Source organism: Tetranychus urticae, chromosome 3 (genome assembly GCF_039701765.1).
Source record: "Tetranychus urticae isolate SD_2017Ah chromosome 3, NJAU_TeUrti_SD_1.0, whole genome shotgun sequence".
Lineage (NCBI taxonomy): Eukaryota > Metazoa > Arthropoda > Arachnida > Trombidiformes > Tetranychidae > Tetranychus > Tetranychus urticae.
In genome coordinates this window covers 888,413-902,553 of record NC_142960.1, presented here as the reverse complement: position 1 = coordinate 902,553, position 14,141 = coordinate 888,413, and the positions used below count along the sequence as shown (strand labels likewise).

The 14,141-nt window shown below is 34.1% G+C and overlaps 1 protein-coding gene across 2 annotated transcripts; it reads left to right on the top strand.

Moving 5' to 3' along the window:
• The first annotated feature begins 211 nt into the window (after positions 1 to 211).
• On the top strand, positions 212 to 13,264 carry LOC107369078 (uncharacterized). 2 transcript variants are annotated; one of them, XM_015936989.3, is made up of 7 exons: positions 212 to 414; positions 539 to 699; positions 1,190 to 2,208; positions 5,742 to 6,231; positions 6,937 to 8,453; positions 8,516 to 12,085; positions 12,274 to 13,264. In XM_015936989.3, the coding sequence occupies exons 3-6, from the start codon at positions 1,849 to 1,851 to the stop codon at positions 11,231 to 11,233; spliced, it is 5,085 nt and encodes a 1,694-aa protein (XP_015792475.1). In that variant the 5' UTR covers positions 212 to 414; positions 539 to 699; positions 1,190 to 1,848; the 3' UTR covers positions 11,234 to 12,085; positions 12,274 to 13,264. The 2 variants fall into 2 exon arrangements, with proteins under 2 accessions (XP_015792475.1, XP_015792476.1); XM_015936990.3 differs by lacking the exon at positions 212 to 414 and having other exon boundaries at positions 472 to 676.
• The last annotated feature ends 877 nt before the right edge of the window (positions 13,265 to 14,141 follow it).

Here is a 14,141-nt window from a genome sequence, read left to right as displayed (position 1 = left end):
CAATTTCATTGAATAACCAATTAAACACTCAATGGCACAATTGTTGGTCTACCAATCAAATCACTTTTTAACATGAGAACCGAAAAAATGCTCACGATTAAAAATTAACAAAACTTAGCTATTAAGCTGATAGTGTAGTTAACGGTCGAGTCTTGAGCACAATTTGAAAAGCTTCTGGTCATCAACATAAATACATTTCTCTGTACAATGTGCTTAGCTAAAGATCACACCATTTCTTGAGAAGGCTTGGAAACAGTCTGTGTTTATTTTTCACTCTTCGCTTTCCAACATCATAACATCATCATCATCATCACCATCACCATCATCATCCACATCCTACTTTATTAGTATCAAATTATCTTCATCATCTTGTTCAATGAAAAAAGGAAGAGACGGAAAAAGAAAGAGAAACAGGTATAGTCTCTCAGTCTCTCTTACTTCTGCGCTGTCTTTCTCTTTTCTGGATTTTTTGCTTATGACCTCTCATTCATTTTGGTGTTTACAAACCCTTTATTTTTTCTTTTCTTCTCCTGTTTAGCTGTTTAGCTGTTAAATCATCAATTAACTTTAACGTTTAGCTAATTTATTGTTTAATATCTCTTCGTCTCGGTGATATCATCAACTCAACCATCATCGTTGGACTGTTTGCAATGATTCAAGGAAAATTCAACTCATGGTAACATCATAAACAACAACATTGTAATTTTGTTTCTCTCATTTTCCATTTCCACTTTCCTCTTTTCCCTATTATCTTAACCCAAACAAACCTACAATATTATTATCGTCACCATCATCACCATCATCACCATCATCATCATGCTCATTCGCATCATTTTCCCTGTTACTTCTGGTTAATCTTGCTTAAAAAACACCAACTTGGATACTTCCAGTGGATTTTGGAATGTTGGACCCTTTACAGTGTTATCTACATTCTACATGTGATTTTTAATCAATCTATTAATTTTAGGGTGTTAGTCATTTACCATTGTTTTTCATTGGCTTCACCAGAATTCAAAGTGGGAATGAGAGATCATGAGAAACCAGAGATGGTGATGGTGGTGATACAATGTTACACCATGAAGCTTACATGAAGTGTGATTTATTTATGTAAATAATATGTGGTGTAATACATAACTCTAACTCATCTCTGTGATTTATTTATGCTTTTGCTTTGTTATTTCTTTTCCAGATTATCAGGGCGTTAATTGTATGATATCGATAATGGACAGGATTAAAAATCGATACAGAAAGAAAAGTGACTAGTATTACAATATAATTGGCAAAATGTATGGAGGCTGGTGCAAGGCCAATTATCACTTTGATACAGACCTTAGACTTAATATAAGTGATTGAAAGTCAACGCCGGTTAAAAATTTGCTTTTGATATCTTGATTTAATTTCATCCTGGAAAGTGTCACCATAAACACCACCACCAATTTTCATCTTTATCGTCGTAAATATAAAGATTTGCAATCAACTTCTGCTCTCTTTATTTAACTGTAAATTACATTCGACTGTTGAAGTGACAAACCTTAATTCAAGTTAATAACATCAACCGTTCACTGGATTCTCTCGTCAAGCTTCATATTCATTTTTTATTTATTCAAATTCCCATTTCAACTCAAGAAATACATATTTTGATCCCTTGAAAGATCAAGTAAAAAGAGTTTCAACATTCTTTCGCTTACTCAAGACTATTTTCTGTGGGAGGAAGAAGGACGTGAAGAAGACGAAGAAGAGTTGACAGTTGGCTCCAAAGAAACCGTTAAAGGACGTAAAAATCGTGTTTCACTAACTGGAAAACGAGAAACTGTACCAATCCAGCCAACCATTGTTAGCCGAAAAACCATGATGATGATGGAAAATGGATCAACTAAAAGAGATTCTGAAAAATCGTTAACCTTACGGTTAACCAAATCAAAAGGTTCACAAGATAGGAAAAGTTTCACTTTTGGTCGATCATCTAAAAGTAAATCGACTGGAATCGTTCCTCCAACCTCAATTGCCTGTCAATCTACTAGTTCCTTTGAAGAAACTAAAGAAAATAATTCAATTGATGGCGAATCAGTTGCAAGTAAAGATGCCTTACCAAGTGAAGAAAAATTTGCTGGACAAGGGATAACGTTTAAAGCTAAATTAATCGGAATTGATCCAGTTACCGGCCCAAGGGGTGATAAAATGTGCCAATCTGCTTTACAACGTTTAAAGGTAACAACTATACATTTAGTTTTATCCTTTATCCTTCCTCCTCTTCCGTTATCTAATCATCATTAAAGTTCTATCTATCTCTTTCTTTCATTCCTAACCTTAAGGCCATATACCTTATATCTACACCAATATATCTTTTCATCTTCATCTGTTCGTGTGGGAGATTGAAGGTGATACAGCTTAATAGTTATTTTTTTGATTGCTTGCGCTGTATACACATCTTTTTTGGTTAACCTTCATTTCAATTGCATGTTGATAATATTAGGTTAAAGAGAGTGTAAAAGATTCTCGAAATGTCAATTGAATAACTTAGCATAACAAAGTGAAATAGAGGCTGAAAGAAGAAAAAATAAAATTTCGTTTGGATTGACATCTGAATTTATGTAAACAGTAAGACATTTTGATTGTTAGCAATTGTGCTTTTTTGGATTCTGTCTAAAATACTTGTCCATCACTTTAAGGTGTTTCAACAATTTCACTCGCATTTGATTTGCGTTCCAATCCAGTTCGTCAATTTCATTTCCTAATTGTAAGCTTGCTCCTCATATTACCAACCAAGGTTACATATTATAATATTTATTTATTATAAACGTGACCTGAAATGATTTTTGTTATTAGTCTAACGGATATCCGGGTTTTGTTTATGATTAAAAAACTTGTCGACCAAGTTGATTTTTAAAACAAATGTATTAATTACATTAAAACGCTAACAAGACATGCTTATCCATATAAATCTCAATCATAAACGTCCATCGATACGATAAATATATTGTCCAACCGCCTGTGAATATTACTTGTGAATTTACCTCCCAACTGTTAGTGTATCAGCATCTAAATTTCATTGAACAATTGGTCTGACAGTTTAATATCTAGTTTGGGATATTTTTGCATTTGTATTCAAATTACTTCAATAATTGTATTCAAATTTTTTCCCGATGAAAAACTCACTTATCATGGGTATTCCATTTGAAAAGCATTGAGAGTTTCATTAAGCCAGTCAACTCAATGCTTGGATTTGCTTCAATCATTTATACAACTTAGCTGTTGACATACTTGATGGTTAATGTTTCACTCATAAGTAATGTCAGTTTCTTGTGTATTGTTTAATGTTGTTTATGGTTTTCCCTGCAATTGTCAAGGTTTATCTTGATCTTTTTTACCTAAACTTAATTCTCACTTTCTGTTGAGCTTCAATAAACAGTCAAAAATTTACCTTTCTCTTGTTCAATTGGTGATGACGCCATTTAAGGAAACTTGACTTTCATCAAAAAACTGGTACAATCTCGAATATTGCTGATTCTCGAATGAAAAAAAAGAAGAAGAAGAAGAAATCATTTTAATCCTATTATTCAATTTTCATGAAAAACTAATCTGTTGTTCACCAGTTTCTTTTAATTCATTGTTTCCATTGGATGTTACGATTGTTCAGTTTTCAGTTTAGTCTGATTGTTATCACATAATATATCTAATTTTATAATTCAAATGTTAAACCAACAATAGATTAAACCTGTAATTTAAGCTGTCTTCAAGCTCTTCTCTTCTGAACAAAATCTCTTTCAATCCAATAATAAACCTGTTCAAAATATTCAATGAGTAAAATTCAAGAAAAATGGTTTACTATTCAAGGTGCTAATCAGATACTAAATTGAGAAGAAAAAATTGACCAAATATTGGCTAAAATAGATTTCATTTCATGGTTTTTCATAGTAATCGTTTACAGTGAAGATTTATGATAATTTGATTTTTCACGATAATATTAACTGGTTTTTTGTTATCAAATGTGATAAACTTGATTTTTGCTTTTCTATTCATTGATCTAAATATTAATAAGCATCTTACCGTTTCTTGATTCACTGTTTGAAGCTTTCAGCGATTGGGTCATAATTTTAGCTTTCAATTTTTTCCATTCGTAATCAGTGAATCGCTCGTAAAGCTGCTTTCAACGGATAGTTCGGTACTGATAAACTCTACTAATGATCTGATTATCATAATCAGATAGCGAAAACTCAATTTCATTCTGTATTTCTGTTTTTCTCTTTTTCAATTTGTAGCTATAATTGAGGCCTTGTCCAATTTAGTGACTGATCAAGTTGAATTCACAACTTGAAAATCATTTGACTCCTACTTTTTCAGCTATCAATTTGTTTTCAACGAGATAATTCAATTCTAAATGAAATAAACTGATCACGAGAAATTATTGAATGACAACAATCGAGGATGTAATCATTGGAAATAAAAAGCACATTTGCACCGATTCAAATCATCTGATTAATTTCAGGAGTGTCAAACAAAAAATCAAATGTCAGTTGACTAAGTGCTTCATGAATCATGATCATCTATTTGACCCACCTTAAAGCATATAAAAAAATCATATCCAAGGTTAATTTAATGTTATAAAAACACCAGAGAAAATTATTTGGAATTTTCTATCAAATTATCAATTTTTCAGGCTTTCGGTGCAAAAATTTTAATCAACTCAATCAGGACAATCAGACACATAATCATAAACACAACGAAAAACAAAATTCTTGAAATAATTTGCATTCTACTCTTGAAAATATTCAACATCATTGAATATTAAAACGTTGATTTATGCAATTGTCATCTAATGAACTTATTATTCTTTACAGTTTATGATCAATAATACTGACAATATTTCATTTCATATCCAAGATTTAATAACAACCACTGTTCATGATATAATAATCATTACTATTAATGTATTAGCTTCTGCATATTTACCTGAAAACCATTTTTTTGAAAGAAATTTGAAGAAAAATGTTCGATTATTCATTTCACTCTATTCTAATGCTGTTTTCATTTCAAATAGACGGACTGAAGCCAAATGCTTTGTTGTTTCCTTTAATTGTGATATTAAAATAATAATTTCATAATGGATTATGATAATGTCCGAGTTATTAACTTTTTTGTTTCAACATTAATATGATAATGTCTGACCATTGAAACATTATTAGTTAAATGTCGTAGATACATGAAAATCATGTAAACCTTGAACCAAAAATAGTTTCATGAAGACTAAACATCATGCCTTACACTAATCTGGAAGAAAAAAAAGATAATTTTTTCAAGTCAACAATTATTCAATTGATTTTAGCTCATGCATCGTAGTAACATATCAATGTGAATGGCAAGTAAACCAAGGAACCATATAAACCAATAAAAAAAATCTGACATTTCAATGATAGTCATTGACTGAAACTTCATTATTTATTAGAAAGTAATCAATTTTCCATAGTATATCCGGAGTAGTGAATGATCATGGCAGAGTTGAACAATTAATTGAGTCTTTTTGATTAATACTTTTAATTTATCGTAAAGCGTAAAAACTGAAACCTCTTTTTTAAATGTGACAGTTTGTAACATCTAAAACTGAAAATAGCTTTTAACTGTTTACCTTAAACCTTTAAAATGTGAATTTCATTTCCAAAGTTCATCATCTCCCTGAATCTTATTATTGCACACAATAATGTATATTTGATTATTAACTAATTGTTATCTCTTTTGATTTGCAGGCATTGATTAAAGAAACAGGATCTCACAAGCAAAGGATTATCATAAAAATATCATTGGAAGGTGTTACAATTAAGGATGAAAAATCTGGTGAAACAATTAGTTCTTACTCAATTCCTTTAATATCATACATCGCCCGAGATGCAAGTGATAAACGTGCTTTCGGTTTTGTCTATGGATCACCCGATACCGGGCATTCATTTATTGGAATTAAAACCGAAAAATCAGCAATTCCTGTGATGAAAACAATTGGCGAATTGTTTACTTATGTTTATGAAAAAAAGAAGCGTACTCAAAGTGTTGACAATAATACTGGAGATGTATCCTCTGATGCTGATTTTGGCTCATCCGATGCTAAACAACAATCAAGTGGCAATCAGAGTTCATCGTTATTTTCATCATCTAACTCCAATAACGAAACAAATCCACCTCCTTTACCACCTCCAAGAAATGAGTCTACAGCTTTCGAGACAAATGGTGATGCCTTTACAGGTATGCTACTAGTCATCTTGTTTGCTAGAGACTTAAAAATGACTCAAAATGACTCAAAATGACCCTACTCACCCATTTCCGATAAAAAGCTGGTTTACAACTGCAGGAAACCCAAAATTTCAGGTTACAACCCATTAACGGTTAAAGGAAACTTACAGAGTCTTCTCAGAATATTTGCTCAGCATGAGAAATGAGAAACTCAGCTGATAACATATCAACTCTTTTTTGTTACTTAGGGGTGGAAATGATTAATTATTACTAATTATGATACAAAAAATACAATTTAGGATAACTTTTACTTCTGCTAACAAGTCAGCTAACTATTTCAAATGTTTTATCCCTTGCATTTCAATGATTTTTCTTGATAACTATCGGTCAAATTTATTTTAAAGCAGACACCATTAGTCTGAATATCATTTGTCCATCTCAACCAATTAACTTATTGCATTGAGAAGTTTAAATTTAAAGTGTCACTTTTTCCTACTTTACGCAATATTAGTTCATCAATCGTCCACTCTTTTACCGTCATCATCTCTCCCACACATTTAGCTTTCCTCCCCTTCACATCAAACTCTATTATAACAAGTTGTTATTTGATTTACCAATGAGAGATGCATTTTTAATGTCACTTTCAATGTTTTTTGCTTGAGTTTGTTTCTAATTTTTTGTGGCTTTTCTCTTTTTTTGTTTCATTTGACTTTGCAGCCAATTTTGATGATGCCTTTATGGATATGTCTAACCTGAAAGATGTTATTGCTTCAGCCAAGCAAGCTAGTGATCCTTATGCCAATTGGGAATCTTTTGATGATGAATTTAATTCATCGCTGGATGCCTCTGCTCTAAGTAAATCAAGTCGATCAAACCACAATAGCCTACCTGTTATCCCATCGCCACCTCGATCACCTGGTAGAACCAGAGAATCTGCTTTACTTAAAATCAAGCCTCCTGCTAATAACTCACGGAAAAATAAAAACATACTTTCTAATAGTATCAATGGTGGCTCAAGTTTTGCTAGTTTTGCCAATGTTAATGACCCTTCGGCGTCTTTCGATGGAAGTGCTAAAAGTTTATCAATATCATTAGGTAGAGCTGCCTCACAAAGCTCATTGGATCACGTTTTTCAAGAATCAATCTCAAGTCGAATCTCTGGACATAGTGATTTTGAACAGCAGCATCAACTGAAACAACAATTTCATGCTTTACAACAACAACAGTCTGCAATCAGTAACCAGCAATTGAATGCCCTTTTTAACAGTTCATTCTCAAGTCAAGGTGGAAACTCATTTGGTAGTCCATCTTCAGGCTCCTTGGGTAACTCATTTTCAAGTTCAGGAGCTGGATTATTTACCAGTCCACAAATCAATCAACTTTCTGACTCTTTTGGTAATTCATCAGCTGGTTCCAGGGCTGCAGTAAATAATCAAATTAATTTTGCCAACGTTGCATCAGCCAATAGCTCAGTTGCTAGTCCATCGGTCAGCGTTTTTGGAAGCCCTGCAAATAATTCAATCTCTGCTAATCAATTGCCTGCTTCAGTCACTTCAAGTCCTGCAATTAGTTCAATAACTAATTCAGCAACTCCAGTTTCGAGTCCATACAATGGAAATGGTGCTAACAACAATAATCCAAGTAATTCAAGCAATAACAGTCATGCATCCTCCAGTGGAGACAGATATGCGGTCTTCTCAGAAATTAATTCAATGACTTCAAGTATCTTCGATAAATTAGCTGAAGAGAAGAAGAAACAAGAAGAGCAAGAAGCTAAATTACATAAACAACAACAACAACTTGCTGAGCAACAACATCAATTACAACAGGCTAAATTTCAACAACAACAATTTCTTGCCTTGAGACAACAACAATATGAGCAGCAACAGTTAGCATTACAGCAGCAGCAACAGCAACTTTATCAGCAACAAATGAAACAAAATCAAGCTTCGCATGGCAATGAAATGAATGGATTCAATCAAAATGTAGAATCACAGCAATTTGTCAATGCTTCAAGTGGCTTAGTAAATTATGGAGCTCAAGCTTCATTATCTCACGATTTAAATCATAAATCATCTGCAGCATCAATTCCTTTCTCTACACCATCTCGACCTAGTCGTCCAGAAAGTCAAAAATCAAATGATCCTTTTGAAATGTCTTCCATTTTTGCTGATCTCGATCCATTGGGAGTGGGCAGAGAGAAACCTCTTCGTGACAAGAGTGAATTTTTTCAAGTAGGTTTTTTCCTGGTAGATTTAAATGAATAAAGCTAATTTTTCTATCATTTATTTTTCAGGAACTCAAATCACAACAAAAGAAACAGCTTGATCTAGAGACTTGCAGCGTTAGTTCACTGGAATCATCAAATTTGGGAAAAGAGTCTGACCCATTCAATATATCAACTGAACTTTTGGCTCAAGCTCACTTAACCCACCTTAATCAACATCAAGCTCATATCCTACAACAACAGCAACTATTGCAGCAAGCCCAGCAGCAACAACAAGCTCTACAACTACAACAGCAGCAACAGCAACACCATCAAGCACAGTTACATTTACAACAGCAACAACAACAGCAACATCAGCAACAGCAACAATTACAACTTCGACAACAACACCATCATCATATTAATCCCCATCTGCAAGTTCAACATCAACAGCAACCCGGTTTATCAAGTGTAGGTCATTCAAACTCAAACTCATTTCATGTATCAGCCTCTCCATCACCCCAAACACTTACAGAACATCGTCCATCATCATCGGCATCTGCAGCCTCCCGTAATCCGTTTCTTAGTGATACTCAGAGTGACACTAGTGATGATCTTTTTGCCAACTCTCCAATTTTGTCCTCACCCATTCCAACCTCAGCAGCAGCTAATCAATCTGCTTCTGCATCTATTTACCCTCCATCATCCTCTTCCTCCAACCATGAGTCTGTATCACATGCAAACCTAGCACTCTCTCGTTACAATAATTGTGACAATAACAATCACAATATTAACAGAGCAATTTTACCTCCAAGTACAACATCGACGCCACCGCCTTTACCAATTACAGCATTACAATCAACAACGGTGACAACACAACCGCATAATTTGTCTTTCCCGATCAGCAAAACCTTCAACTCATCCACTCGTAAGCTATCCTTTGATTCGGAAGTGTTTCAACCTAATTGGTCTTCATTGATGACCAATGCTGGTGCTTCATCAGAGGAAAATGCAGCAGTTGCCGCCGTTCTTGGTAATGCCACGGCCATGATAACAACCACAAGTATGATCATTTCTGGTAATTCAAATATGATTCACCCCAATCCCAATGCCACCAATTTGAATGACAATGGTTCCATTGTCAGTGGTATTGTTAATGCCTCTGCTTGTAATAATGTAATTGAATCAATTATATCACATAATCGATCGGTCACTCCGCTCTCAATTGATTCACGTTCTTCTCGTTCACCCTCAAGTCTGTCTAATCCACGTTTCTCCGAACACTCCTCTTCCTCAAACGTCCGTTACTCTCCTTATGCCCAAGCTGATTCATTTATTGTGCCCAGTCTAGAAAATTTGTCACCCTTACCACCCCCACGTCCACCACCACGTGAATTCAATGATACGTCTAATAGTTCCCAAAGTACTTCTCGTGATGGTTCACCACCACCACCAGTACCACCGCGGCCCATGAAAAATGATGATTGTGATATGCCTCCTCCTCCTTTACCCAAGCGCAAAACATCAAATCCAAATAGTATGATATCTATGGTACCTGGTGAGATTGGACTATCAAACAAGCCGTCCGCTAATCCATTTAATGGTTCATCAGAAGCTAAATATTTGAGCTTCTCTGTAGTTCAGCCACCAGAAACATTTGCACCTCCATTGCCATTACCTCAACGTAAACTTCAATCTCGCACTTCATCATTAAAAGGCTTTAATTCACCAGGGAATGAAGTTTACATAAATAATCGCCAACCACAACAACCACAACAACACCCAAATTATCAAAAATTGCACCAAATTCAATTTATCAATACTCAACCAAATCTAGGTACGTCTCAATTATCTGTAAATCCTGCAGCTTCAACTATTAGTGCATCCAGTTCGTCAATGTATGATCCATTCGATTGTGCTTTCGTTACTTCAACTCTTCAATTAACCGATGCCTCAAGAACCTCAAATCTTTCACCTCGACATGATGAAAGCTCAAGTCCAAGGCCTGGTTTAACGGAAGGATCTTATTCAGCCAGTGATCACTCAAGAAGCAACAGTAACATTGGTGATGATCGATCATCTGAAATTTCAATGCATCGATCTGGTAATACTTTAGAAGAAAGCAAACTTAGTCGCACATCTTTATCTTATTCCTCTGATTCTATTCCTGCAAAAAGATTGAACTTCTCAAATAGTTACGAACCTGGTAAACACCTTGACAGATTTTCAACCCCACTCTCAGCATTTGGTGATTCAATGGGAAAACCTTTTATCAATCAAAAGCCAGAAATGAAATCTGGTGAAGGATTTAATCTAACCGCATATTCAGCTGGTGAACCCAATTTACAAACAAACTTCAAATCAACTCCTCAACTCTCCCAAATATCAAGCATAACCAGAATAACTCCTGGTTTTATCGATTCCTTTTCTGGTGAATTATCTTTTGCCTCTGAAGATGCCAATAATTCTTTCTTTGAGCCATGGAAGCCTCTTTCAAGTATTGAAAAATCATCCTTAAACGGAGCCATTTCTCGCTCCTCTCCCCTAACACCATACACTGTAAATACTGCCGCTCCTGGTGTTGCCAATGCAATTAGTGGAACTGTTCAAAGTAATGAGCAATCGAACCAATTTGGTCAATCTAGAGGATGCCAAGCTTCCAATGAGCAAATTGCCAGTGGACGGAATCCATCGCCTTTTAACCATTTCGGCGAAGAACATGTTAGCCCACCAGAACGAAATATATTCCGAAAAGAGAGCGATCCATTTGCTGATGACTTTTTTCAACCTGAATCAGGCTCTAGCTGAAATTTAATGTTTAAAAGGCTTTAATAATGAGACGTGCTAACCTTTACTAATTAACTAATGTTTCTAAATTGTTAGTCAATTTAAAAATGTTTGTCTTTTAATCTAAGTCAAACTGCACAAGATAACTTAACTAACACTAATTTACTATAATATACTTATAATGTATTTAATGCACACAGTGAGAAAAGTAAAACAAGGCAAAGAATCATAAATTAGTCAATTGAAACAATTGACCAACTCTGTGTGTTTATCGAAAGAGTTAGAGTGCATTTTAACACACCAAAGTCTATTAGGAACATCATTTTAACACTTTCGCATTTGTACTTAATGCTTATTCAATTAATAGCTTTTTCCTACCCGAAAGTTACGTCTTTGTTTGATTTAAAAAAGCAAAAAAAAACACTCAAAAAGATACTCAAATCTCTCTCTCTCTCTTACTCTGTTGACTTTGTTACTTTATTTCATCTTTTCACATTTTTTGCGCCCTCCTCAACCCTTTCAATTTAGTGAGATGTAAATTACAATGATTAATAACTATTATAACTATTAATTACTATTTCTAATTGCTTTGTACTTGTTTTCACTCTTTCTGTTGCAATTGATAACTTAATGAATCCCAATTTGTCTGATTCACTAAATGTGAAGATTCAATTTTAAACTTTCATTTTATCCTTCAAATTACCTCACTGTATTAATAACTAAATTAGAGGTAAAAATTAAGCTTTATTGTGAAATAATTGCTAAATGATAATGATAATTGTTAAATTGTAATTGCAACAAGTACAATTTACATGTAAAATTAAACAATTAGAGCTGAGATTGTATAAACTTTCAACTATTATCAAACAAAAGGTATACTTCATTCATTCAAATTCATTTATTCCATTGGTTTATTATTAAGGATCAAGTAGGATTTGATCAACAATTCAATTTGTTTCCTCTATTTGTTCAACTCTTTTCGTGTTTATTTTCATGTTTATTTTTTAACCTTAACCATAATGACAAAACTAACTTACGCTATTTTTAATTTTACCATTTAGATTGGGATAATTAAATTCAACCTTTAGATGGCACCAATTGAATTGGACTTCATTAATTAAGTAATAATCACCAAACGAATTTGCTGGCATAATTTTATTCTTGTAATCCAAAAACCCTTCCAAGTTCAATTTGACTCAATAAACATTCAAATGGTTACAGCAAATTTTGTATTCAAATTGATTAAACAAACAGAGGTAAAACAGATGACTAGAGGAAAGTGGAATTGGACACAACTTGGCCAGTTCAATTATAGTCACCACCGCCAGCCTGGTCATATTGGGTGTCACCATCAGCTCCATCAGCTCCATCAGCACCACCATTATCATTATTATCCACATTATCCACATTATCTGAATTATCCGTATTATCAGTATTATCAATGTCATCAGTGCCATCATTGACATCAATATTATCTGTATTAGCAGTGTTAGTTGGTTGATTACCACTTGGCATCGGTCTTGGTCCACCACCGTTTAGATTGGGTTTTGGTCTGTTATTGGCTAAAGCTCTTCGTCTTTCCATTTCTCTGCGAATTGCTCGTCTTCTAGCAGCTTGCATCATTCTCATTCGCCTTATTCGTCTGGCTCGAGCCATTCTTGCAGCTAGGATTCGCCGTCTTCTCGCTATTTCCTCTGGAGGTAAACCTTGGTCTATCCCAATGTCACCACCACCGAAATCACCGCCGCCAAAATCACCACCACCACCACCAAACGAACCACCGCCTCCGAATTCACCACCTCCGAATCCATTGCTGCCTCCACCTCCACCTCCAGTTGTAATATCATAACCTCCGGTCATGAATCCGGTTGGCAAACATCGAGTATCTGATTTAGTTGCTGGTTTTTCATCTTTTCCAACTGAGTCTTGTTTATTCGATATTAACTCTGAACTAAATAGTTGAATTGATAGCTCATCGTCTTTATTATCGTTGATTGGAAAACACTTTACATGTACAATTATTATAAGAATGATAAAATTAATGTAACTCAACATTTTCAGGTTTTAACAAAATTTAATTTCTGGTCTTACAGTATACACTTTTCAAATGATGAATGATAAAAATGTGAAAAAATGCTAGATAAGTCAATATAAATTCAGCTATCGGGTGAATATTTAATTGAACAGCTCATTTTTTATTCAATTTATTTTTTACTATTAATTAATATTTCCCTCTTGTGTTTGTCTTGATTTGTTTGTTTTTGGAGGTAAATGAAAAGATAGCTCAATACATTAACGTCAATTAAAAAGCAAAAATGTCCAGAATGATTGGTTGACAAATGAAATTGAAATGAATATTTACCTGAGACAAAAAGTGAAACTCTCAAAGCTAATGAATCATCTCGCTTTGAAACATTAAAATTGCAACATTTCTTCTCAGGTAATTTTTAAATGAGAAATATTAAGACCTTGATCAAATTATCACAAAGTGTACAAATCAAATAAATAAATGAAAGATTCCGTAAAACATTGAAATCTATCAACTTAATGATTCAAATTGCCCGGCTCAACTAAATAAACACAAGATGTTACCCAAAAATTCAGTAATTTGAATAAACTAAAGGCATCAAAATGTTATGCCAAGAATTAGCTGTTACTGGAACTTGCACCGAGAAAATGTTATAATGAGCTTCGGAAAGATGATTGTCGTCTCGTTTTTGAATCGTGTTTGGCATGAATTTTGATTGAAGATTGACCATGGAGAACAATTGTTGATAATTGTGGAGATTGATCTTGTTCATTCTTATCCTGGCAATGATCATTTGCCTGAGCATAGACTTTAATCTGATGTTGGGAAACATTTGGAGGAGCCAATTGAATACTTTGTGGTACTGTTATGGGCGAGGTTGATGGAGTTGGTGTTTGACAG

Excerpts from the sequence above, each read along its gene's own strand:
- LOC107369078 (XM_015936989.3), top strand. The coding sequence starts at position 1,849 with ATGATGATGATGGAAAATGGATCAACTAAAAGAGATTCTGAAAAATCG. Across the intron at positions 2,209-5,741 it reads CTGCTTTACAACGTTTAAAG|GCATTGATTAAAGAAACAGG; the intron begins GTAACAACTATA and ends TTTGATTTGCAG. Across the intron at positions 8,454-8,515 it reads ACAAGAGTGAATTTTTTCAA|GAACTCAAATCACAACAAAA; the intron begins GTAGGTTTTTTC and ends TTTATTTTTCAG.